General features: G+C 42.0%; 1 protein-coding gene across 1 annotated transcript; it reads right to left on the bottom strand.

Moving 5' to 3' along the window:
- Positions 1-617: 617 nt before the first annotated feature.
- NT5E (5'-nucleotidase ecto) lies at positions 618-24,656 on the bottom strand. Its single transcript, XM_065632911.1, has 9 exons — positions 24,270-24,656; positions 19,320-19,542; positions 14,200-14,388; positions 10,255-10,452; positions 8,631-8,782; positions 5,760-5,868; positions 4,815-4,964; positions 3,034-3,234; positions 618-1,927 (listed from the first exon to the last, which is right to left on the bottom strand). Exons 1-9 carry the CDS (start codon positions 24,600-24,602, stop codon positions 1,770-1,772), a joined length of 1,713 nt encoding a protein of 570 aa, XP_065488983.1. The 5' UTR covers positions 24,603-24,656; the 3' UTR covers positions 618-1,769.
- Between the last annotated feature and the right edge of the window lie 1,461 nt (positions 24,657-26,117).

The raw sequence follows: 26,117 nt of genomic DNA, 5'->3' as shown, positions 1-26,117 counted from the left end.
TCCTTTTACAAACAAACCAATCTAATGCAGTATTTGTGGTTTCTGTCAATATGATTTGCGTTGTATCTGTATTACTTTTGCGTACCTTTTCCATTTGTCAAAGGAAGGTAAAAGCGTTATTTCTCCCTGGCTGTGCCAAAGGAGTTGTCACAACTCTTTAAAAACTGGCATGCAGGTACAGTTTGATCCACATCTCTGTAATCTCTGATACTGGTTTTATGCTGATTTTGTGAAGACCATTCTGTAAATGAATAACTTTAGGGTCTGGTATTGGCAAATCATCAATGCCATGTTATAACTAGGACTGTGTCAGGGTCAGTTGTTACCTCCCTGCTGTAATGCCACTTACCTGATACAGCTGTGTAGTCCAGATCTTTTCATGCACAGCCTTTGAATTTATGTGGAAAGTAAGGAGGTCTTGAAATTGAAGCATACTGAATGTTTATCTTAATGCACCTTCTCCTTGCAATCCACAGATGCAGTGAATTTAAGAGGTGAGTAGCTTGGGTCTGAAAAGGAGTGTAGTGCAGTTCCCAGAAAAACAAAGCAGGTTTATTCAAAACACTGAGCATCAGTTTAATAAAGCAATAAACAACATGGAAACAAGTTTATGGCAAAATTCCAAATGTGAACTATCTTAGGAAAATAATAGTTGCTTGTACTTATAAATAAGCAATCACTTCTTGATAAAGTGTCAGAAATGTACATTTAGCATTTAATCCAATTTCTGATTTTACACTCATTAACCTATCTCTTACAGCTGTATATTTTTTTTTACACACGGCCTTCCCGTAGAGGAGACAGGCTTTTGAGTTATGAGCACAGTCACGATAACACCAGGTTATGGTGCAAAAAGCCCCGTTACTGGGCAACTTCCAGAGAGCGCCAGGGTGCTGCAGGAGCCAACGCTGATACCGTGTAATGGGCAGGAGTCCTGTGCTCTGGTCTTGAGGAAAAAGGTGTAAAATTGAGTATGTTTCACATAAATATAATCTTAGATTGTGTTCTTGCTCTAGATACAGTCCCCAAACTGGTCATATTAAACAGTGAAGTGTATATATTCTCAATTTGTTAAAATTGATCAAAATCAAATCAAGCTTTCATTGCATCCTTTATTAATGGAAAACATAAGTGAGATGCTGCATCTTTAAAACAGAAAACCTTTTTTTAGTTGCGTGTACATGGACCTCATGCTTTTAATGACACTGAGTTTAATCCAGCTCTTTCAGGCATTGGAGTATGTATGATAAATACGACTAGAAGTAGAATTATTAGATTGAGAGCTTTAACCCTGAGCAGAGATTGAAGAAAGGTATATACACCTATACTAAATCCATTTTTAGAAGCTCATTTACATTACTGGAATTAGGTTATTAATCAACTCACTATCTAAAGCAGCTAAAAGAATTTGACAAGTTAAAAATAATATGCCATTTCAGTCTCTTTTTTTTTTTTTTTGTGGTAGAGCGTTAGTATTCACTGATACTTTGCTTTCACAGATATGTTACTTCTTGAAACATCAAATTGAATTGTGGGTTATCCAAGTTTGTACCTGCTGATTCAAACTAAGAGAAATTATGAATTCTGCACCCTGTGCTTCAATGACTCTACCAGATAAAAGGCAATTGTTTGGGCTGCTTACTGTTGACATGCAGAAACTAAACACTCATTCATCTTCAGATGTAAGAAAAGAGAACAGCTCTCTTTTCCCTTTGACAGCACCATCTCTCCTCCTGTCTTCCTCTAAATGAGAAGATAGTGAGCAAAAATCAAGTATGCAATAATGTTACAGTGAACAATACAGAAATCAGGGTCAGGCTTCCTTTGATAAGACTTCCAGAAGAAAACTTGATTCGACCTTCAACTGCTGGGTAAACTCTCTTCATTCTCTGGAGGTAACGGGAAACCACCTCAATATCGGGTTCACCTGAACAAACAAGCAAAGAAAAGATCCAGTGTTCTCTGCAGCAGCCAAGCTCTCAACCAAAACATGTCAAAACCTGCAGTTTTAGGTCAAGTCTTAAAGCAAACTGTTCTGTAGGGTTTGTCATTCGGAATTGGAGCCTGCTGTCAAGACAGCGGAGGGGCGTGGAGAGTTGTTTCGTGTGCACAGATAAAACATCTGTGGTGGTTTGTAGCCTGTGTTTTTGGTAACAACTCTTATTTTACTGGGAAAAAAGTTCTCTTTGCATTGTGTCACTTTTCTGTTTGCATCTTTCTGTTACAATGGTAACTTCCTGTCAGATTTAGGTAGATTGAGATAGTCTCCCACCTGTTTGGGGTAGAGTGCTATAGATCTGGTAAAGCATCACTTAAACCTTTTCAAATTTAACTTTACTTTTTTAGGAAGAATTTCTAGTCTGTGTGCACACAAAATATGATCTGAATTTTCTACAGTGGAAGGTCCCCTGAGTCAGTGCAACCACCCATGTCATATGAGCCCTTTCTTATTGGAGCTCTTACAATCCTCAAGTGCAATACCTCAATCTTAATTTATAGTTTTGCTCCTCTGCTATACAGGACTACTAGAACCTTTCAGGTTGTTCCTTTTCATTATTCCTGATTACTTTTCTCTATATTAATTTGTTTCTACATAAAGAGATAGTCAATAGAAAATACAGCCCCTGCCCCCAGTTTACAAGCTGTACCCTGGATTTGATTAAAAACACCAATCCCACGTGTGAGAATTTTGAACTGAAACACCCTGTAGAACCAAAAAAAAATAGTCTTTAACAAAGGTCCAAAAGGAAATTTCTTTTTGGTAAAAACATGCTTTTACCATACAGAAACAGAACATATGAAATTAAAGTTCTGCATGATGTGTGCCTTTTTTAAAATACAGTACTACATCCTTTTTGTGTTTTCAGAAATCTAGTTGCTGGCTACAACCAAAACTAGCAATACAGAGCAGTCAGATTTATAAGCAAATTAATTCTACCCAGTAAAAGCAAAAATTCTGAGACTTGTAGCATAGTAAGATCTTTTAACTTTTAGGAATTGTTTGTCCACTACCCTGCTGGGGCCCATCCTTACCTTTACTGTATCCCAGATTTTCGTCCTTCAGCATATGATAGCCATCTCCTCCAAATAACATATAGGACGGAAGTGTCACGTTGTATATTGCATCCATCTGGAGTGGGATGTAGGCTGGGACGCGGCAGGCTGTGCAAAGCACTTCTAAGCTCACAACTCGGCTTCCCGGGGCTCTGGAGAGATCGTAGACCACGTGGATGCCTACGAAGAGAGACATTTGAATGCCACTTGGTGCCGTTCCCATTGAACATACAGGACTAGGAGCAGCATCCTCCACCATTTTCAACGGATTCTTTGAATTAGCGTATGAGATATTATCTTTTTCTGAGTGATACCAGTTAATAACCTGTTCTCTTTGCACAGTGATCAGCTTTTATCCAAGAAAATTCACGAGGTTAGAGAAATGCTGAAGTACTGTCCCACCTCAGTTACTTATTTGATCGTCTGTTCTCATCACTATTCCCCAGAAGGAAATTACTAGTCCTGAGATTAGGATACTGCAAGATAAAAATACCTTCCCTTATTTCTGCAGTCATACGCTCTCTCATTCCACTGTCTTGTTGGCTGAAATGACTTATTTTAAAATCAGCCAGCTGCCCTAATTTAGCAGCTATTATGGATAATAAGTACTGTCCTGAAAAAGCAAGCCAGGCCAAGGCCAAACATTGTGATTTCTACTTGCCAGAGAAGTAACATTTCTAGTTGTGAACCTTCCTCAGTCAAAGCCTGGGGAGAGTCAGGCCCCCAGAACAACATTGCCAAGAATTTGCTGATCAGGAAGCCACTAAAGCTCGTCCAAAGCACAGAGGCTTTTCCAACCCTGGCGCTTTTCCTGCTCTGGATCTTCTGTCCTGAACCCTTTCCAGAGCTACCAGTTCTGGGTTTTTTGTGTTGTTTTTTTTTTTTTCTTTTCATTTTCTTTCTCCTGTGAAAAGGCAGCAAGCAGAAAGGCTGCTGCTGCTTTATCTTAGTGGTATCCAAGAGCCTGGTAACTGACTGGTGAACAGTGCATAAGTCACAGGTTGTGTCCTTCACAGGTGGGGGCTCTAGATCACATGGAGGGTACTGACCTCATCACCAGGGTACATGGCAGGAGAGGCACAGGGGGAAAAAAATCCCTCAGCCACACTCCTTGAAGGCTTGTTTTTCTGCTATATAAACAATAAAATCTGCACTGCATTACAGAGAGACCAGAAGTAAACATGACCGTAGCCTAGTACGCATCTGCAATTCAAGAAACACGTATGTTTTTAATATTAACTGTTCATCCCTAAAATATTTAGAAATTCACCCAACTAATTCCATAGGCCACTTGGACTAACTCTGAAACTGCCAGCAATCATTAGACAATGGCACAAAATTGTGCTAAACTGAAATTTAGCAATAGCTGGCAGAGCCATCCAGTCTGGGGTCTCAGGTAGGCTGCCAGTGAAGAACTGAAAACTGGAGTTTGTTGTAGCTTTTGCTGTGTTGTAGCTATACTCAGTTATATCGTCCTGTAGTTAACTGAAGTGTTAAACTGCTGCCATTACGGGTTACGGAACCAACTGGGAATCCTGTCTCTGCTGAAAAGAACGGCCATGGCCTGCGTGCTGCAGCAGCCCAATTAAACATATGCAGGATAAACAGAGTTAGTTAGCTGGCACACCTGAAGCACAAGGTGAGGATGTACGGCCAACTGGATTTCCATTCTTAAAAAGACTTCCAGGTGTAACACAAACAAGGCCGACAGAAGGGACGTCTGGCTTGGAAAACTGAGAAGAGGAAGGGAGAAAACGCACCTCCAACCTGCAGCAACTCGCCGCTTCCTTGTCCGTATCTGTGCACGCTGTGCTCAAAAGCTTCTTTCAGAGTGGAGCCTTTTACCCTTACCAGATCAAAACGACCTCCAAATGGCAAAACAGACAGCAGATCTTCCACAGTAATGCTACCTGGAGGAATTAGACTTTATTTACTTTTTTTTTTTTTTAAAGTTTCCAATATTATTTTAGGATCATTTAACTGTACGTTTTTGACAAGGAACGTGGCAAATACAATTTAAGAAAATGAGGGGCAGTGGAGGTGAGGATCACATATATCATCCCAATCAAAGAACCTGCATCTTTATCATCCAGCAAGTATCAAGACCAATAAATCTGCATTTGATGTAACTGCAGGTATTGCTATTCAAGTAACTCTACTATACAAACCACCAACCTAAGATGAAGAAAAACAGATATTATTACTAAGGCAATTTTCCCAGTTGCTTAAGACTTACTCATGTAGACCTACAGAAAGATTTAACTAAAATGAAAAAAAAACCACCTTGTTTTCAGTTTCCATTTATGCGTTATCAGGAAAATAAGAACTGTAAAACCTTGGCATTCAGAAAAGCCAGAATTCACTTATTCTAGAGCAGACTACAGAAGCTCCCAGCGACCATACCATATGACCTTCTCCAGTAGGAGGTGAAGAAATATCCACTGTCTATCTTTGTTCCAATGCAGCAAGGAAGGGAAAGATAAAAAGCACTGTGTACAAACAATACCAGTAGCTTCTACTAATGCCAGCCTGAGTGTAGTTGGGCTCTAACAATGGGTAACTGTTTAAGAGACTTTGAAATCACTTCCAACCACTGTGCAAATCCCATCAAAACAATCCCAGAACTAACACTGGGTTCTGGCTTGCATCATAACTTCATTCTTCCTTCTTGATAAAGTTATCATTCAGCTTGTAATTTTACATACCATTATTGCTCTGTTCATCAATGGGTGACCGTATCCCACCTCCATTCAGAATGCACATTGAAACATGGTTCCATGACTTCTTATCTGGACGTTCGACATTCTCATAAAGCTACCAAAGGAAAATGTTTAAACTGATTTTCAATCTTCACTTAGTCTAGGCTCTGGAAATTTACATACAATACAATCTGAGACTGAAAACAGATACAGAAAAGTTTTATATCTTCTTTGACATTACATTCAGCCCTGCTGTAAAATAGCGCATTATTTAAAAAATCCCACAGCAAAACACAGTAAGTATTATGCTTTGCTAATATATTTGCCTTTTTCTGTAATGAAATCTAGAACTCTCTGATTGTGTGTATATGACATGACCAGGCCAGGCCAGCTGAACAAAGGAAGGATGATTTTTTTTTAAATTTCAATGACTGTAATAAAGACAAATGATTTGAGCATAGTTGGAGAACTGGGAAGCTAAGAGGACCTTAATATAGCTGTAAATTAAAAACATGTAAGTGAATGTATAAATTAGCCTAGCTCTTGTATGTTGCAGAGAATTCAGATTTTGCAGCTTCTCTGAGATTGTCTTTTAATATTTGGAATGGTCTTGGCAAACTAGAAAGATGTAGAAGAGTGGAGGAACAGGAAACAGGCATACTAGATCTGACCCAAAAGCCTACTCTGCACAGCAACATGTCTCCAACAGCAGCAAAACTCTGACAAAATCCAAGGACAAGATAATATTTGCTTGTGGCATCCTAAGTGGTAAAGAAAATGGAGACCAGGGATTTACTCAGTTGCATAAGGATGACAACAATACAGTGTTAATCTTCGGAAATGGGTAGAACAGGAAAAAGCCTGAAAAAAGAGAAATGGGAGGGATGGACTGGTTTCCATACAGGAATGACTATGGTTATGACTCCTCAGTGTCACAAAGAGAGAAATACAGGAAGGACATCACAGAAGTCTATACAATCAAGAAGGGTATGTGGAGATGGGGTGGGAAATCAGTGTGTTTTCACATTTCAAGAATGATAAAAAAACCTAAGAAAGATTCAGAGAGGGGTGACAAGGATGGTCAAAGACACAGAAAAGTTTCTGAACATAGAATGATGATGCAGGGTAGGACTGTCTGACCTGGTAAAGAGACAATGGAAGGAAAATACTTGAGAAGCCCATAAAATCATGAGTGGTGTGAAAAGGGTGGACAGGTACCAAGTGTTTGAGGAGAAACTTCTTTAGTTTGAGGGTGCCCGAGCACTGGAACAGGCTGCCCAGGGAGGTTGTGGAGTCTCCTTCTCTGGAGACATTCAAAACCCACCTGGACACCTTCCTGTGTGATCTGCTCTGGGTGAACCTGCTTTAGCAGGTGGGTTGGACTAGATGATCTCCAGAGATCCCTTCCAAACCCAGCCGTTCTGTGATTCTGTTCCAGTGCAAGGACCGCCCCTTGGCCTCCAGCAGGCATCCAGCCAGCGGGCAGCAGGCTGCACAGAGAGAAGAGCAAAGGCTCTGCAGGATGTGCAGGTCAGCACTGGAACATGCTGCCACCACTGTGGTGAATGTTGAAGGTGGTCAACAGGAGATGGGGCAAGTTCAGGGAAGAGAAGTTTCAGCAGGAGCTAGTAAACACAACTTCTGGCTTGGGAAGTCCCCAAGCTGGAAGTTGGTGGTAGGTGGGGGCAGATTTGAGTACAAGGTCTCCACAGGCTGGTCCAGGTGTAAGCTCTTCCCTCACCATCCTTCCTTGGTCACTCTTTGAGACAAGACGTTGGGATGGATGGTCGTGTCCTCTGTTCCAGATATGCCGCTTCTCTGCTGCACCCCTGCGCTCAGTGTTTGCAGACTCTGATTTGTAGGGGTGTAAATGCTTTGTGGCTCCAGCTTAGTGATCAAAGTTGTTCCCTGAGGCCAGATTCGTGAGATATTCTTAAATTCATAACTCCTACTTAATCAATGAAGGGATTTTTTTTTTCCGTTTGCCCATTTCAGTCTGAACTATACACCCTAATTTACTAATTTGCCTGGAACAGATATCAGGATTACCAATCTGTAGTTCCTCACAGAAATATTTTTAAATTGTGAAGCTACACTTGCAGCTCTCCAGTCCTGAGCATAAAAGCAGTTTAAAACAAGAGCTCACACAATAATGTTAGCAACTTCACAGCCACTTCACATCTGAGTTCTTCTAAGTGCTTTGTAAAATGTCACCTGGGTCTGTCAACCTTTTTTTGAGGTATTGGGCTACTGTTGGGAGAAGCAGCACTAAACTCAATGGACTTGTGATTGAACAGTTGTACTGCATCAAAGCAATCTTTCACACTTCCTAATCTCTGGATTTCCCAGGACAACTCTAAATAAGAAAGCCCACAGCACAGGAAGGTCTGGTTTTTTACCTTCTTACCCCGGAATGCCTGGCACCAGACAGGAAAGCAAGTGTAAAATGGGTAATGCAAAGACCATGAAGGGCAACCCATCTATCTACTGATGGCTGCAGATGGTTGTCTAGAGACATCAGTTTCACTACAGTAGAATTTAACCTCCCAAGACAAAATGTATAGCAAGAAAATCTACAGACTTCTAAAAGATTACAAAGTTACTTTCTTTAAGCTTAAAAAGTGCCAAAGCATTTGATCATGTTTTTCAAATAAAAACATTTTTAAAAGTCTAGCAGGAAGAAAAAAGCAAGGTGCTGCAATTTTGGTAGAACTGTATGCAGAATTCCCAAATCTTAATCTAATTTGGAAATTAGCCCATGTACTAAGAATTCTTTTAAGGATAATGGTGAAAGCAGAGGGACTGGATGAACAGCTTCAGGGAAATACCGGGAGTAAAACTGAGGTGTGATTGCCACCTGTGGTGGTGACATCTTACCACGGCATCGCAAAGCAAATTTCCCATGTTACATTCTTGGAAACGGCATGCTTGGCTTGTACCATTCAGGTAAACACTAGTTTTTCCAATCTCTTTAGAATAATTCCCCAAGTTTTTCCTCCATTTTTCCACTTCTTCTTTAACGTGCTCATCTATAAAGTAGCATAAAAGTGTAAAATAAGCATTGCATGTATCTCATATTAGTGACACTTCAGTGAATACGAACCTTAGGAAGAAAACCCTGCTCTTCATGATTTTAAAATATTACACTCTTCCTAAAGGCTCTTCAAGCAACATGACATCTACACTCACTTTGAGCAAAGCCAGGAGCAGGCAGGATGGGATGATCAATGCACAAGCTATTCCTGTGCCACAGCAAGGTTCTCTCCTCTGTAACACTTAAAAATATTTTGTCCTGTTCTAACCTCTGACTGACGGGGTTTCTAGCACCTGCCTTGATAGGTGAGAGCTTCTATACAAGAATTTTTAATATACGAGTGACCTTGGTCTTTATCTGACGTCATATCTTTTCTTTTTTCCTAATTATAGTTTCCTTGCCATTAACATGGTGCTAAAATGGATACTAGCTTAAATATCGATGTCAATGAATAAACTCTTTATAGAAATTAATCCTCTATGCACATCTGTCTGTCAGATGCAAATCTCATTCTTTCAGAAAAAATAAAAGGTATTTGTATATATAGACAGATAATGCCACAACTGTTTTATATCAGCTATTAGTTTTAAGCAGTTTGCCATATAACTGACAGAAACAGCAACATTCATAAAACAAAAGCACCTATGTATCTGAATTTTTACTTTTACTGACATCAGAGAGAGAGTGTGAAGTCTCTTTATATCATCTCATTACATAAATAGATCACTAGGAATAACACTGTAGACAAGAATATCTATGAACACATCCTTTTCAAAGGATTTATTTTATAAATACTCTGGTGGAATCTAGAAAGTCTGATAAAAGCTCAGAGCTTCATACAGCAAATGCTGCACAAGAAGCAAAGACTAGAGAACCAGCCCCAGCTTGTTTCGGAGGCGACAAAAAGCAGGTAAGTGAGCTCAGAGTTATGAACAGAAAGCAACAGAGAGACTCTTCCCCTCCCAGTTCTTTAAATGTTTCAGAGCTGAAACATTAAACACACTCAGTATCGAAAACAAGTTGTGGGTTTTGTATATTTGCACATTGCCAGAGTATTCAGGGGTTTTTTTTTTCCCTATAAACCCTGTTCTGAAGAACCCAGCCCCTGGCATAACTGTGTAAATTAGTCCTCATAATCTTTAAGATCATAATTACAGCTCTAGCTAAAATAGGCTCTGCTAAATGTTAAGGTAATGTATCACCTGAGTTCCTAACAAAAAACTACCAGTGATTTAAAATAGACAAAAAGATACGCTGAATTCGTGCCTGTTCGAAGGCCACTGTTCAGAAAGAGAAACAGGGGAAAATGGGCACAACTGTAAAGCGGCCTGAACCCTACACAGATGACAACTGCAAGCTCAGGAAGAAAGCTGAATTCTTCTTTGACATTTTACTGCGTATTTAACATAGTAACGCTTGAATTGCAGCAGAGTGCTGCAGGCAAATTCAAATGTCTGGTCCACATACCTTCAGGAACACGGCTGTCAAGCAGAATTGGGTTTCCAACTGCTTCAACTACATTTCCTTTCTTGTCAAACGTAACATTTAAGTAGCCAAGATATTTTCCATAAGCGTAAGCTTGTACAACTGGCACCTTCCTCCCATCATCTGAGTCAACCATGAATGGATACGGGCCAGCTGGCTGTTCGGTAGAGGGTGGGGTGCCTGCATGAAACAAGGATGTATAAAGCACGTCTTCAGCTCATGTGACCTTCAAGGAATTATTAGAATGGCATTTCAAATGTTTCTCAGCCTTAAAAAAAAAAAAAAAAAAAAAAAAAAAGGCAAATGGGATATCAAACAGAAACAGCAATGAATGTATTGGATGAGAAGCATACATTTGATTGTTCACTTATGTTATTTCATAAGAGACAATGTTGTTTTCAGGACATGAGCTCTAATAACTGCCACAGTGTTTTTTAAGTTATGACAGCACACTCCTCCATGACATCATGTCACAACAGCAACAAAGGAACTTTTCATTCCAATTATTTCAATCTCAGTAATGCACACAAACCAGCCTCTGGCTGAAAATTTTATTGTTAAGCCTTCACACTACATTATTCTGCATCAAATGGAAAATTGGAATGTTAGTAAAACATACATAGGAGTTATTGATATGAAAAGGTCTAAACTATTTTTATTGATAATATGCAGTCAGAATACCTACAAGCAGTTCTGTGAATCTGTGCATACACCCAATTGATTTCTTTTTACTACACCAAACTTAGCCTCCAAAATTTCAGACAGGCTGCAAACCCTCTGCAAAAGCAAACTTCATTGGCATTAGAGTTGTGTGGTCTCGGATTTAAAACTCTTATCAACCTGCAAAGTTTGAAGGGTGATTGGGTGTATGACTTGGAAAGAGACAGATTAAAGCACAGTATTTACAGAGAAAAGAGATCTCAGCTCAATCAGCAGAGGCTACCACAGCATTTAGAAACCACCCAGGGGAGGGAAGAGGCCAAGAAAACTACACAGAAAAGCTCTTGCCTCAAAGGTACCAGCCTTCTCCCAGTCTCCTTGACAGTATTATCACAGAATCACAGAATGTTAGGGATTGGAAGAGACCTCAAAAGATCACCTAGTCCAATCCCCCGGCCAGGGCAGGAATACTTAGGTGAGGTTACACAGGAAGGCGTCCAGGCGGGTTTTGAATGTCTCCAGAGGAGACTCCACAACCTCCCTGGGCAGCCTGTTCCAGTGTTCTGTTACCCTCACTGAGAAGAAGTTTCTCCTCAAATTTAAGTGGAACCTCTTGTGTTCCAGTTTGAGCCCATTACTCCTTGTCTTACCATTGGTTGTCACCGAGAAGAGCCTGGCTCCATCCTTGTGACACCCACCCTTTATATATTTATAAACATTGATGAGGTCACCCCTCAGTCTCCTCTTCTCCAAGCTAAAGAGCCCCAGCTCCCTCAGCCTTTCCTCATAAGGGAGATGTTCCACTCCCTTCATCATCTTTGTGGCCCTGCGCTGGACTCTCTCCAGCAGTTCCCTGTCCTTCTGGAACTGAGGGGCCCAGAACTGGACACAATAGTCCAGATGCGGCCTCACCAAGGCGGAGGGGAAGGAGAACCTCTCTCAACCTTATCTGAGTAGTATCACTCCACCCTGTTACTCCCATCAGTATTTCTACCCCACTGTCAGCACACCAAGGCAGGGTGGCTCTGGGAGGCACCATGTGTGGCAGGTCCCGCTGCAGAGCCCCCCGGCACCTGCTGCTGGCTCCTGTCCCACAGCCGGTGGCATCCCCCATCCATGGGGTGCCAGCGGGGTTGGGACAGCAGGGAGAAGGCACAGAGAACGTGAGTCTGGAGGAAAGTGGGCTCTTCACTTCCACTGCACACGGAACAACCGGTTTCCTTCCATTTACAGTTGTTTATATAATATGAAATCCTGGGATAAGCAGCAGGATAAATGTTCCTCCTAGACCTCCAATGCAATGCATATTTACCCCTAATCCCTCCACCCCTCCAGGGAAAAGGGCTGTAACAAACAACAAGCTGAACCAAATTTACTAGAGAACTGTTTTTTCTATCTTCACCCTGGCTGATGGACTTAGTTTCTTGGTGGTGCCTCTTCACTATCTGATATTTCTTTTGGGAAGAATTTAAGAAATCCTGTAGCTAAAGAGAACCCTGCAAGATTTATGCACACGAAAATAGCTTCAGGTTTTTTTGAACTGAAAAAGGAATCAGTTTTGATCTCTTGCCCCTGTGTAGCCCTTGAATGAACAGAGCATTGGCTTTCTGGTCATTTTAGTTTACATCAGCTGCACATGACTGAGTGCTTGGCCACAGCCTTTTTCATTTCTTGCTTTCTGAAGAAACACTTCCTGATACTGATACTTTTTTGCAGGATTAATTATCACGATGATATTATTCCATTGTAAGATAGACATGTTCCTTCTGAAAAGACTTTTCAGTGCCTCTTATCCCCAAAGAATTCCTGCACACAACTCAAAGTGTTTGATGCTGTTTCATTACAAATGCACAAATGCATACTGGGTAACTGCATAACCTATTTTCTTACCTTGCTTTAGCCAACACAATACATTTTCAGAACATCCTCTCTGATGAAATCCAGCAATTAAAACGCTCTAACCTGAAGCTACCATTACTGTTTAGATCAGTTCTACAAACCCAAAGCACACCTGAAGGAGTCAAGACAACATTTGCTACATAATTTGTGGGTACACTGGAGATTTGCCAATGTCTTAGAGACAGATAGGTGGGACTAGTCCAAGATTAGACCCTTATATTAAGGTATCTCTATGTGGGTGTCTGCATGTGCATGTCTCTCAGCTCCCATGATAGCCAGAGATGCAGCTGACCAGCTGGTACATCTCCACTTAGACTGAGCTGAAACATTTTCCCAAATGCTGCTGCCAGTTATTGATTACATCTCTTGATTTAAATGAGAGATTATAGGCTTAATGTACACATAAACACACACACAGAGGGACACTTAAAATTAGGTGTTTTACTCTGCGGTCAAGTCACCTCTGCAGATGTGGCTATTTCATGTGAATGTTGGCTGATGGCTTTGACTTGGAAGGGAATGGATCCCAAATGCACCCACAGTGTTCCTGGAGGGATTAGCAAGTGCTTCTCAGCACTTGGAATAAAAATTATAGACTCAGACCATATTCAAACATATTTTGACTAAATAAGTGGACACATTTTTTTGTTATATCTCCCTCAGATATTCCTTCTTATTTCTTATTATCACTGGAGAGGTGAGAAAAATAAGAGATTTGTTTTATCAAAGCAGTACAGCCCTTGGAAAAGCGACCCGAATCCACTCCAATCTGAGGTCTCAAACCCAAAGGCTGCAGAATCCCATTGCATGTGCTCTCCCTGACCTTGTGAATCTTGAAAAGCTTCAAATGGGGAGAGATGGAACAGCTTCACCTAGTCTTGTCTGACAGCAGGGTACACAGGGATGACAACAGATGTGAATGTGAACTCCTACAGATCTAGAGAGGAGATGAACTCAGGTATGTCAGCTCCTGGAGCACTTCAGATCATGATTCCACATGGTGAACAGTGGCATCTCTTTGGACCGCACTCAGTCAAGCATTTTGACTACTACAGCTACCACTTTGAGGCACAAACCCTCTACAGGCATTAACCAACAAGCCTGTACAAAAGAATCTGGATTCCACTATGTACACCCATGATAGATGCACACTTTGAATACTGTATTCATCCTTGGTTGTCCCATCTCAAAAATAATTTAAGAAAACCTCTGAAAGATGCTACCGGCTGAAGTTACAGATGGGTGCCAACTATGAATCTGGCCCAGTACAGGCAGCAGTAAACTATATTTGTGAAAGTTCTTGGAGTTTAAAGAGCAACAGTTTCAGCTTTGCTCTAGAAGCAACATTCTAAGTACGAAGTAAAATACCTGTATAGAGAAATGTGTTTGTATGTCCTCCAATTACAACATCCACTCCTTTCACTTTTCGGGCAATATTTTTGTCCACAGTAAAACCAGAATGTCCTAGTGCAATTATTTTGTTCACTCCCATAGCAGTAAGTTTATTCACTTGTACTTGCAATGCTTCAATTTCATCTTCAAAGATTACATCATCTCCTTAAAAAGATAAAAAAGAACAAACATGAATGTATTTACAAAGTACCTTAATTGCTAGTTAAAAAAACCAAAAAAGTAGTTCATATCGGATACTATTTTGTATAATTAATGGAACTTTGAATGTCTGTGGCTCTCAAATGCCCTTAGTTAGTTCAAGCCCCTGATCTGATGTTCTCCAGTCTCTCAGAAGCACATGTGTGCTCAGACTAATACAACATTCCTACACTGAAGCTGGATGTACTTGCCTATACTAAAGCTGTAACTCCAAAAAAATTGCAGTGACACCAATTGTGGGACCAAAAATTGAATGACTTTTATTATTTAACTAGAGAAGGGAAAATAAATATGTTGGTGTTTAAGTATAAACTCTTGTATTATACTATAAAGATTTTCTTCCTTCCCAAATTATATTTCTTTGACACCTTCTACCTTCTCCAAAGTTAAATCTCTCTTTTTACTCCACACTCATCTTGTTCTTCCCCCCACCCCTGCGGCTTTAAACAGCAGCTTCTTCAAAGTCCTGCACTAAATTCCAAATTGCCTTCTTAAACAAATTAACTCACCTAATGTGAACCACTCTCCGTAATATCAACACAGCACACAACTGAGCTACCATCCTGAAATGAGAACATAAAGAACGGAAAGTCTGGAAAGGAGAAACCTTTTCCGGACCACAATGTTGGGAAACTCAGAGTCTTTCCGCAAAGTTTCTGTGCCTGCTGAAATTATTCTAACATGACAGTTACAAGAGCACTAGATAAACATGCGCTTTTGTCCTGGGCAAAGTGTTCTGGGTTGCACAAAAGGACTTCCTATGTAAGAGGCTCATTTCTTTAACAAAGTTTCAAGAATAGAGTTTAGAGACATAGTCAACAAACTCTAATCCTAAACTTTCTGGTGAAGACAACTGAGTAACATTTTTACCAGTTCCCCCTCTACCTAATTCCTCTCCTTCCTGCAGAGTTTTTTTGGATCAAACCATTTTGGAAGACGCCTTTAAAGTCAAAAGATTTACATTATTTCATAACAAAGGAAGGAGTGAAACGAATTCACAATCCAGTGCACAATGTCTCAGGAAATGAAGAGGAAGCTGCTACAATGCAAGAGATAAAAGAGGGTTACATAAAGTGGTTCACCACCACACCCACTGAATAGTTCTGGTACTGCCAGAGGGAATCTCTGTACTGCACATTGCACAGTGAATTGGGCAGTGTGTGCCCACACTTTCTTCCTGCGGACCTTTTCTTAGAATCAGACAGTCATAAGTTGAGGTTGGAAAGGACCTCTGGAGGCCTCTACTCCAAAACCCACTCAAAGCAGGAACTCGCAGCCGGATGAGGATGCTCAGGGTCTTGCCCAAGCAAGATGGAATTCCACAACCTCTTTGGGCAACCTGTTTCATGGCTTAACCACTCTTACCATGACAAATTTTTTCCTGACATCCCACCACAATTTCCTGTGGTACTACTTGAGCCTATTGTTTCTTATCCTTTCTCTGCACCCCCCTGGGAAGAGTTTGTCCCTGTCTTCTCTATAAAACCCCTTAGGACAATGGAAGACTGCACTTAGTTCCCCCTTAGCCTTCCTTCTCCAGGCTGAAGGAAGCCACCAGCTTCAGTCCCCTCTTTGTACATCTTTGTGCTTGACAGAAGCTGGGCTTGATGCAAGCTATGGGCAAAAGATGAATTTTGAGAAATGGTCCTTGAGCACAGGTGCTTTGCACACTCATCTCACTACTCATGGACCACCTACCATGTCCATGCACACCACGGTGTGGGGACCAGTTCTGGAAAGAGACCTGAGCTCTCTAAAGAGACACTAGCGAGCTGCACTAGCATGCGGTTTCCTTCAGGCCAGTTTCTCCCATGGGACGCAGCCATGTGGCCTGTGATAACCAAGCTCTCCCCACTAGCACCAGCTCTATTACTCCTCTACGCCACTGCAGTCTACATGTATGCCAAGCACAGACTATTATTAATCATCAACCATATAAAACCAAACAACAAATCTACTTCCATAACCAGGGGAAAAAAACAAGACCTAACTGTACTCCTCCTCTTTCAAGGTATTAAACTGATGTGACATCCTCTCCTCTTTTTAGATGGGGTTGATTTTCAGATAAAACATCCAAACTGTGCTAGAAATGAACAAGGAAAAAGAACTGGCCGCATGTTAAAAATATTACACGAGCTAGCCAGAATAAAGTGGAATAAATGGAATTTAAAATTCTGTTTTATAAAACTGACCAAGCTGATACTTTTAGTAAATATTTTGCTGCCTGTAGGGTTGTAGGGTAAGCAGCTTTGGGCTTCTATTTTTTAAAAAAAGCCAGTGGACAAAATGAGATCCATTATTTCACAGCACCAAGCCTGTATGCAGCATCTCTCAGGACAGATAAAGACATTAAATATCTTGTGGGGTTTACAACATGACTGCAGAACTAAAGCACATGAGCTGGTGCCATCAAATACTAGAAAGATGGATTATCAGTGCAAAGCCAATACGTAGACAACTCTATGTGCCAAGTTATGAACAACCCTTGCAGGACGTGGAAAAAGTGGCTGGGCATTCAGCTGAGATAGCTGCATACAGCGACACAGAGGAGAACTTGAGAAAAACTGCCAACTGGCTGTAATCTATGAATTGTGCCAAGAGTTCCCTATTCCTATGGTTTCCAAACAGTAACATTAACAGTACCCTCAGCAGAGATTAATTGTTCCTTCACAATGGAAACACTGAGATTTAGGGACTTTAAAATCTGTTCAAGTATGCTGATAGCTGTTTTAAGCAGACTATTAAGTGTACAAGTTGTAATTTCATAATTCTACAGAACTTAAGTAGCAACAGAAGAAATCACACTCACAAAAGATTTCCACAGGAAGCAGTTAGGTAAGAATTCACATGTTTCAGCTTTTTCAACCTTCCTATTTGGCTTTGAGAATGCTTTATGAGTGTACAGCATGCCAAGGCAAAAGCTGCAGAGTCTGAGAAAACTGAATCATCGAGAAGTGTGTAGAGATAAGCAAGCAGCTGAATTTAAAATTCACAACATATCTTATTCATTGAATTAAGGAACTAGGTTGATAATTATTTTGCCACTGACCCACCTTGGCCATGATTTTCTCAGCCTGAAGGATTGCTAGTTCATGGGTTATATATAGTCACTGAGTTATATTAACATATCCTGAATTCACATTTTCAAAGCTTCCAAATGTCCCTCCACAAGCTGAGAAGGCAAAGCAGAAAACTATAAAGCTCTGATCACTATAAATGTTGCTCTTAGAACTTGTCCTGCTTGTTGCTCAGTCACACTGCGGGATACACTCAGCCCTGGGCTGCTTCAGCTGCATCTGTGGAGCTGACAATCCTTCCCTTTTCACAGCTTTTTCTAGTCGTGGTCTCCATCATGTCCCAGCATGCTGAGGCATTCAATATGATGTCTAGATGTTATTGGAAATGCATTTAAATGTTTCAGAGAGTCATTCCAATGCTATCTAGATTTTGCTCAAGTATATTTATTTTCAAGAAAACTAATTCGATGACCTTACCACACTAACATAATTGTTTGGAAGAAGAGCAGAGATCTATTTTATTAATCCTTAAAGAAGAACGATATTGGTTGTCTGTCCATTTTCAAACTTAGTGTGATGTTAGATGATATCTACCCTCATGTCCTCAAGCACAGGTGAAATTCAATTGCCTACGGAAAATACAGATCGATTTTCTCTTTTGTTGGTGGATAAAAAAGAAAGGACTCCAAACCCACATCACTGTAAGACAGGAGTAAAATACAGAAGTCTATTCTGACCTCGGACTTCCACTTCCCAATAATTTAAAGATGCAGCATAGGAATTAAAAAGCACCGAAGGAACAGTTCTATATTCTAATACTTCCTCAAAGTACTGAATATTCCTTTTCTCAAGAAAGCTATCCACAACTTCTTTATTACTAAGCAATGGAAAGAGAAGTAATAATATGAAGTCCTTTTTCAATGTGGAAAAAGTTTTAAAACATTGCTCAGGGCATCCCTGCCACAAAGAACAGGAAAGAAAGTCTGATTTTGTCAGATGAGGGCTGAGCTTTGAGCAGGCAGTGACTCACATCTCCAACAGCTGATTTCAAATGTGTTTCTCATTCCAGTAGCCTATTTTATTTTACTAAAAAAAAAAAAAACAAATAACAAAACCAAAAAACCCCACAACCGAACAAAGACCTCAACAAAACAAAACCCCTTAAATGTTGGAAAAAATAGCCAGAAATTGAGAAGTCTTTTTCCTCATCAATTCTAAGTTTACTCATGAATGAAGCAATTGCGGTAAAAGCTGAATGGGTGTTCCTTCTTTAGTCTCATTTCTGGAAATATTTTAGAGGCTAAAAACATATTGGGCAATTTCTTCTTCAAAAACACACATGAAGCTCTCCTTGCTTTTACTAGGGCTTGAGCATGGAGGCATCCAAGAGCAAAATTTCAACACACAGAGAAATGACTTGGTTTGAACACATTTCTGTCTAGAGACAAGCTGTATTAATGTTTTAACATTTGTTTAAATGGATAAATAACAATAAAATGTAAAAGACTATAAATAAAACCAAAACCAAAACAAACAACAACAAAAACCCCACACAACAGTAAAAGCCTGGAAGTGCTCACCCCCAGCTCTCCTGCAATTTCACTGACCTTCTTATATTCTTAGATAATTCAGTGATGCTAAATAATTCAGGTCTGTAGGAAAATGGCTTTTAATGTTAACAAGTCTTGTCCAGTTTAAAAATCAGGCAGTTACAAAGTTGAATACTACAAGTATATACTGATAAAACAAGAAAATTCTCACTTTTCAGATGAAAATATTCATCTTTGCATTCAAAAAAAAATTGGGCAAGTAATAAAATAGTAACAAACGATATAAACTTATCTATTAAAGAAAACATACCTGGCTGTGAAAGAAAAGAAGTTTCCTTTGTAGTGTAGCCAACAATTCCTACTGACTCTGAGTCAAAATGTACTATTTTAAAAGGATGAACATATTTCATCATTTCGTTCCCCAATGGGGTTTTCCCCTTAATATTTGCACTCAGGATTGTAAAATTAGCATTTTGAAGAAGAGGATCCAATAATCCACTCACACCTTTATCAAACTCATGGTTCCCCAAAGCCTGTGAAAAGCAAGAAGAAAATTCAAGACCATACCTCCAATATTCAGTCTGAGTACTCTCAGAAACTATATACAAGGTATGTTTGAGAAAAAGTCTGCATTCTAGGGAAGAAAACCCTCTCTTGTCTAAACCAGCATATTCTTGTTTCTCACAAACACAGAAATGTTATTCTGGTTTAGGTTTTTGTTTTTCACACTCTTATATCAATACGGATGTGAAAGTCGAAATCTAAAACCTATCTAAATAAGTATTTGTAATCATATACCAGATTAAAACTGCAAGAAGAGGGTTAACAGTAACCGCGAAAGAAAACATATGTGTACAGAAAATACATTGTTTAAAAAAATACTGAAGAAAATATTAAATGTCAATATTTTTTACCTTTAAATAAAACATGTATTTTAAGAACTTGTGCTTGGACTATAGTTTTTTTAACATATTTAATTCACATTTACTAAGAGGTCTTGTGTGCTCTAACATGTAACAAGAAAATATAATTTTCTAGCTGTGATCAATACCATTACCTAGTGGAGGCTCTAATGTTTATCAGCCAGGGAGACTCTCCACAGCAGGTGTGTGCGCACACGTGCAGGTGTGTGCATGACACTGTGAAGCACTAAGAGTATCGCACAATATGAGCAGGACAGTTGATTTATTAGCAAGGTAATACCGACAAGGTGAGAAATATTAGTTGTTGTAGGTTGCTTAAGCAGACAAAAACGGACTTCCCTTCAAGGACCGTGGAACTTTCTCCTATCCGTTCCTTTTTCATGCTCAGCCTAAGCTGCTACATGCCCGTGCTTGCAGGTTTGGCAATAGCCGGCAAAATCTCCACAGATGGCAACTTGACAGAAGCATAATACGTGCAAGAACCTTGCAGCACATTTAGATGTTAGTAAGTGAAAAGATGTATCTATGGAAACATGGTAACAGCATAACTTGGTGCAAGTTTCCAGGTGGCATCTGGGGCATGAAGGGGTGCTAAAGCCAGCGGGCCAACTCTTCCAGACAAAAGCATGTTCATAATTTCATTCTGAAGATTAAGCAGGGAAAGTCACATTCATCATCTAAGAAGCCTTATATACCTCTCTGCTCTACTTAGATAAACAGCCCCTCTGTGTTTGTTGCAACTTTTTTTCCCCAAACAGATATTGACTCTGATCACATCCCAACCCAAGCAGGACCCTGAAGCCACTACACGCATGGAAGCTCAGTATTTCCATCAACTGATTGGCAGAGTCTTTCTTTTGGGGGAGACAAAGACTCCTGGATCCTCTGATCCCCGCAGGCAGGTAAGTCAATGACTCTGTGGAAAAAAATCAGGATATCAGCAGTAACTTGCATTGGCAACCACCTGCTGACGCTAGTGAGAACACTAGGCACACCCCAGGGATGGAGCAAATTGTCTGCATGCTGCTGCAGCACTTCTCCAAAAGAACCAAGAACTACCTTTAAGAAAATCCTGACTTGGGAAGACACAATGCACTCTAACTATCTTCCATTTCCAACCATATTCTAACTGCAACCTAATTTGCTGTAAAAAATAATAATTTTAAAAAAACCCCCCACCACTCTAAAAGAAACTCATTTTGATGCTGACTGATGTTCTGAAAAGACGTCAACAGACTGGTAAAGTATCTCAGAACGGTAACAAGCTATTTCCTTGTGGCTGATGCATATGCCTTCTGTTCCTCCTAAATATGCAATTAACCCCCCTAAAAAAAAAAGTTGCAAATGAAATAAAAATTTGGATTGGACATAACTGCCATTAGATTGTTGTGAAAAAAAGAACCCAACCAACTACTTATGAAACCTTGTTTCTCTTGGCTTTGCATCTTGTGTTTGGATTATTTCATGTCCATTAGGATAGAAGCTTTGATCAAAAGTTTTCCCATGGTGTGGGTGGTTATAAAGTCTCTTGTTCATGAGAAATCACTGGTGGCTAATAATACAGTTTTATTTTTGATGCAGCTTCTCCTTTGGAGAGAATGTGGACTGTTTGGGGTTCCTGTACTCTACCTAAACTACCCTTACACCCAGAGCTTCTAGGACCCCGTACCTGTGCAATATCCATTCACCAAACCCGAATCCATTGGCCGACATAAGGGTAAGTCACGAGGGAGGAAAAACCAGAAATATTCAGGTACACAGCATGTGATCATATAATCCTCCTTTTCACAAAAAAACAGGCTAAAAATATTTCAAAATTAGGATACAAATTAATAGAAGGATGCAACTTAAAACTAGAAGTCTCCTGTCACTCCTCCAACTACTGCCTTTGCACTAGTTAATTTGGATTTTGATCTTAATTTCACCAAAAATCAATGCTAATGCCAAGAAAATTTGGAAAGCAATACCTAACTAAATAGAAGAAAATAGACTTGAGGTGATAACAGGCATAAATGAGAAAAGGATAAATCTAAAAAAGGAAATTTGTCTCATTTGTGGAACAAACCTCTAACACTGCCAGGCTGCCCTAAAACCTCCTGTGGCTCCTGCCCCCATCCTGTGACAATTTCCATGACTCATGTTCCCTCCTTCATCCTGTTTGTAATCCTACTCCTGTACCTCACTTCTAACCATTTCGGTAATCCCCACCCCTTCTGTTAGGGATGTGACTTCCCAAATTTTGCTTAAAGAAACATTAGCTCACCTGTCTGCAGTGTGGCTCTTACCTTGCTCCCTGTGCCCTTAACCCAGGTCACCATCCCCACTGCATGGTCCTCATGGTCCACGGACAGAAGAATTGAAACGGATGCTGCAGTGCTGCTCAACACTTGGCAGCTCTGTCCTCAGCCTCTTTGGCAGCAAAGAAAGGTATTGAAGTCTCCGTAGCTTCTCAGTCTATCCTGTCCCCTTCTATCCACTGACAACAGTTACATTATAATGTGCAGCACCTCCACAGAAAGCAAGTGGTTGACTATTTCACCTAAGGCATCAGCATCCAGTACAAGCCTCCAGTTATCCACAGTGTGGTGTGGAATTATTTTTTAATCTTACTCTGATGAAAAAGCTCACGGGATCCCCTAAACAGTCAGCAGATGTGAGTTTCTAAAACTGAGCACTAGTTCAACATTGCTGATTTTGCCTGAAATAATTTCTTCTCGTGATATGATCAGGAACTGTACAAGCTCCCAGCCTGCCTGCGAACCAGTGAAACCAGCAAATGCAAGGCTGACAAATGACAGCCAGCAGCAAGCTTTGGGAAGAAAGGTAGGAAAAAACACCTTGAGCTATTTCTGAACCGCAGAACTCCAAAGTGCTCTCAGTGAGGATGAGTCCTGAATGCACACACCCCTCTCTGTCACCACCACAAAGAAAAAGCCTGTTAGTTTTATGATTAAGAAACCATTTGTTAGGCCATGTGAACAGGGAACAGCATCCTTTACAGACCTGTCTGTCTGGTATGAAGTCTGTTTAGCCTAGGAGAGTGCACTGGAGCATCCCTTTCCCTTCTGTAGCTGTTCTGAGGCAGAGGGAAGAAATGGGTGAAGCCATTTTTACCTGGGGAAGTGCAGTCCTTTCAGAGAAAGCAAAAAAAACAAAGACAGAGGATGTGATACACAGGGAAGATCTTCTCCTCAAACTGTCAATTAGAACGAAATAAACACCCAGTCACTCTGAAAGAGCAGTTGCTCTCAAACGGAACTTTAATCTCTCCTCTCCTTTCTGGGCTTGTATGCAAGCAAAATAAGCCTAGATAAGTCTTTATATATTAATAGTCTACTGCACTAAGACAAAAGAATTTAAAAGTGACATCCTCCAATATCAGTCTCAAATTCTTCTACCTTCCTCTCAGCACTCAGACAACCAAAAGAGACAGAGCACAGGTGTGGAACTGGCACCATCTCAGATTGCTCCTTCAAGATTTGCTGCTACAGTCCCTGGGCCACTTGCACACAACCTCTTACATCCCATCATGACCGCAGGTCTGGTGGGACTGGACATGACCAGAGTGGGACTGATGAAACCTAAAAATCCTTACCCTTCAAAACAGCACTGCAAACATGTGCCAGCTGTCCCTTCCTGAAGGACCAAAGCCAGCAAGGTGGGCTGCAAGCCTTGGCCAGGTTTGGCCCTTCCGTCGCAGGCCAGGCTCCTTGCCCAGCTTTAGCTGGGCTCACTTCCATGCCCCTGCTGATCCCTCTCCAACAGAGCCATTCCAGCCTCCCACTCACTGTAAGCCCCTGGCTCCCCCAAGGGGAGCTCTTTAACACGTCAGTGTCTTTTCCGCTCTGTATCCTTGGCACCAGCTCCTGGTTTCGGGATGCCTGTGGGGCTTTAAGCTCACGACTTCATTTGGCCAGGTGCCCGTCACCAAGCACTTGCTTGTCTTCTGCTTGCTCACCTCCCAGCTGCCTTTTGCCACAGTTTTAGACTCACAGAATAATTTGGGTTGGAAGGGACCTTCAAAGCTCACCTAGTTCAACCCCCCTGCAATGAGCAGGGACATCTTCAACTGGATCAGGTTGCTCAGAGCCCCGTCCAGCCTGGCCTTGAATGTCTCCAGGGATGGGGCATCTACCACCTCTCTCTGGGCAACCTGCACCAGTGTTTCACCACCCTCATTGTAAATCTACAGCCTTCTCTGATGCAACACTACACACTCAAGGAGGCAGCTATGCAAAAAACGGCAGCAGGGGAGGAAATGAAGGAACAGACCCAGCACCCAAGGGTGGGGGAGCCCCCCGCACCGCGCTGCTCGCCACCCCCCCGGCCCACCTTACCATGGCATCGTAGCGCAGCAGGTTCATGAAGTGCACCGCCTCCTGGCCCTTGAAGCGGGAGAACCACACCGTGCCCTGGTACTGGTCCCCGGCGTCCAGCAGCAGCACATTGCGGTGCGCGGCCCGCTCCGCCGCCACCCGCGCCGCCCGCCGCGCCACGCCGCCGAAGCAGCCCGCCATCCCCTCCGCGCCCGCGCAGCTCCGCGTCCCCGCGCCTTGCGCCTCCACTCGCCCGTGCACGTCGTTGGTGTGCAGCAGGGTCAGCCGCAGCTCCGCCGCCGCGCCCAGCACCGCCGCCGCGCACAGCCACAGCACGCCCGCCCGCCCTGCCATGGCGCGGGGGCTCCGCGCTGCTCCGCGGGACCGCTCGGAAGCGCGACCAGGAGAGTAGGTGGCAGCGGGGGAAGAGGAACGGGGAGCGGCGGGGCGGGGAGCGGGGGAGCCGCCGGGGAACCCGCGCAAACTGCGCGCCGCGCCGCCCCGCGGAGCCTCTGGGCTGGACTGCGCGTCCGCGCTGCAGCTGCGCGGGATGAGCGGCCGTGACCCGCCCGCGGCAAAGGCAGCAGGTGCTCCGCGTTTGCTGGGCGTGTGCAAGGGCTTGAGGCGGCCGCTCGGAGCTGCCGGGCACCTTCACGGCCGCTTCTCGGTGCGCCGGGCGGCTGACGCCGCTGGGCACCGGTCCTCGGGGCTCTCCGAGCCCCGGGCGCTGTCCCGCGCCCGTGGACACCCCAGCCCCCGCCGTCCCGTCCTCCCCACCCGTGTCCTTTAGCACAGCACAGCTGCTGCCGGGTTGGAGACGGTCTTTCAGCCAGCTGGTGGAGGGCAATCGAGATGGAAATTCAACCAGCAGCGAAAGGACAAATTCCAATGCTTGCAGGAAGCCTTGGTGAATGTTTAGTACACTGAAAGGAGTTTCCAAACCTTTAGATGAAAATGTTTGGTTTAAGGGTTCCACTCAACCTCTCTCCTTCTCTTTCTCCAATTATGCTTAAAATAGAGTGCTATTTTAGCCCTAAGAAGAGTTACGCTACTTTAAGAGTTGATTTAATTACAGCTGTGGTGGTTTTAGTGTAGATTCACGAATTGCTTTCAAGACTTTCCTTCCGTGGTTAAATGCTAAGCTTTCATTTGCGGTTTGGCATATGCACGCTGAGGGGAAAACTTGCCAACGCCTTAAATAAACAACTCTTCAGGGGTACTGGTGGGGATATCACCGCTTTGGGAAATCAAAGTGACTGGTGGCCTCAGCTGCTCCTTTAAGTCATGCATTCACAGTGTGGGTCCACTACCATTATTAAATGACAAAATTATCTGGAGAGAGAAATTTTTGAAAATTAGCTTTTGAAGTGCTATAACTTATGTATACTTTCAACTTTTGGACAATCGCGCATTGTAAGCGAGGACTGGTCAATTTTATTCTTAAAAACAGAAGCTTCTCCACAGTGTAGAGAAGTGACGGTTTCTTACAGCATTACAGACGCTGTACAAGTTGCTGTCTCCTTTCCAGTGGATGATGTCATGCCCCAGTTTCCTGGGTACCCAAAGTCCGCAGGATGGAATCCGAACTCATTTAGTCTGTTTGTTTCCTTGGATGGCTAGAAAGTGAATAAACCTGTATTTTCTTCCGTGACGGCTATGCTCCACTGTCCCTGTGTTCCCATATGTTACTTGAATCAAAACAGCTGTGTGGTATCTTCTCATTCACTTGAATGATTGCGCTGTGCACTGCCTAACCCATCCCAGGGGAATCCCTAAAACTGAAATTGTGCTTCCTCTCTTCCTTTTCTTATCCCTTTTGGCTACACTTCCCCCTTCCACTGGCCTGTGCTGGCAGCCTGGCCAGAATTC

The sequence above is a fragment of the Caloenas nicobarica genome, chromosome 3 (genome assembly GCF_036013445.1).
Source record: "Caloenas nicobarica isolate bCalNic1 chromosome 3, bCalNic1.hap1, whole genome shotgun sequence".
In the NCBI taxonomy this organism is placed as follows: domain Eukaryota; kingdom Metazoa; phylum Chordata; class Aves; order Columbiformes; family Columbidae; genus Caloenas; species Caloenas nicobarica.
Note: the sequence above shows the minus strand (reverse complement) of the source record. Positions and strands in the feature narration are given on the sequence as shown.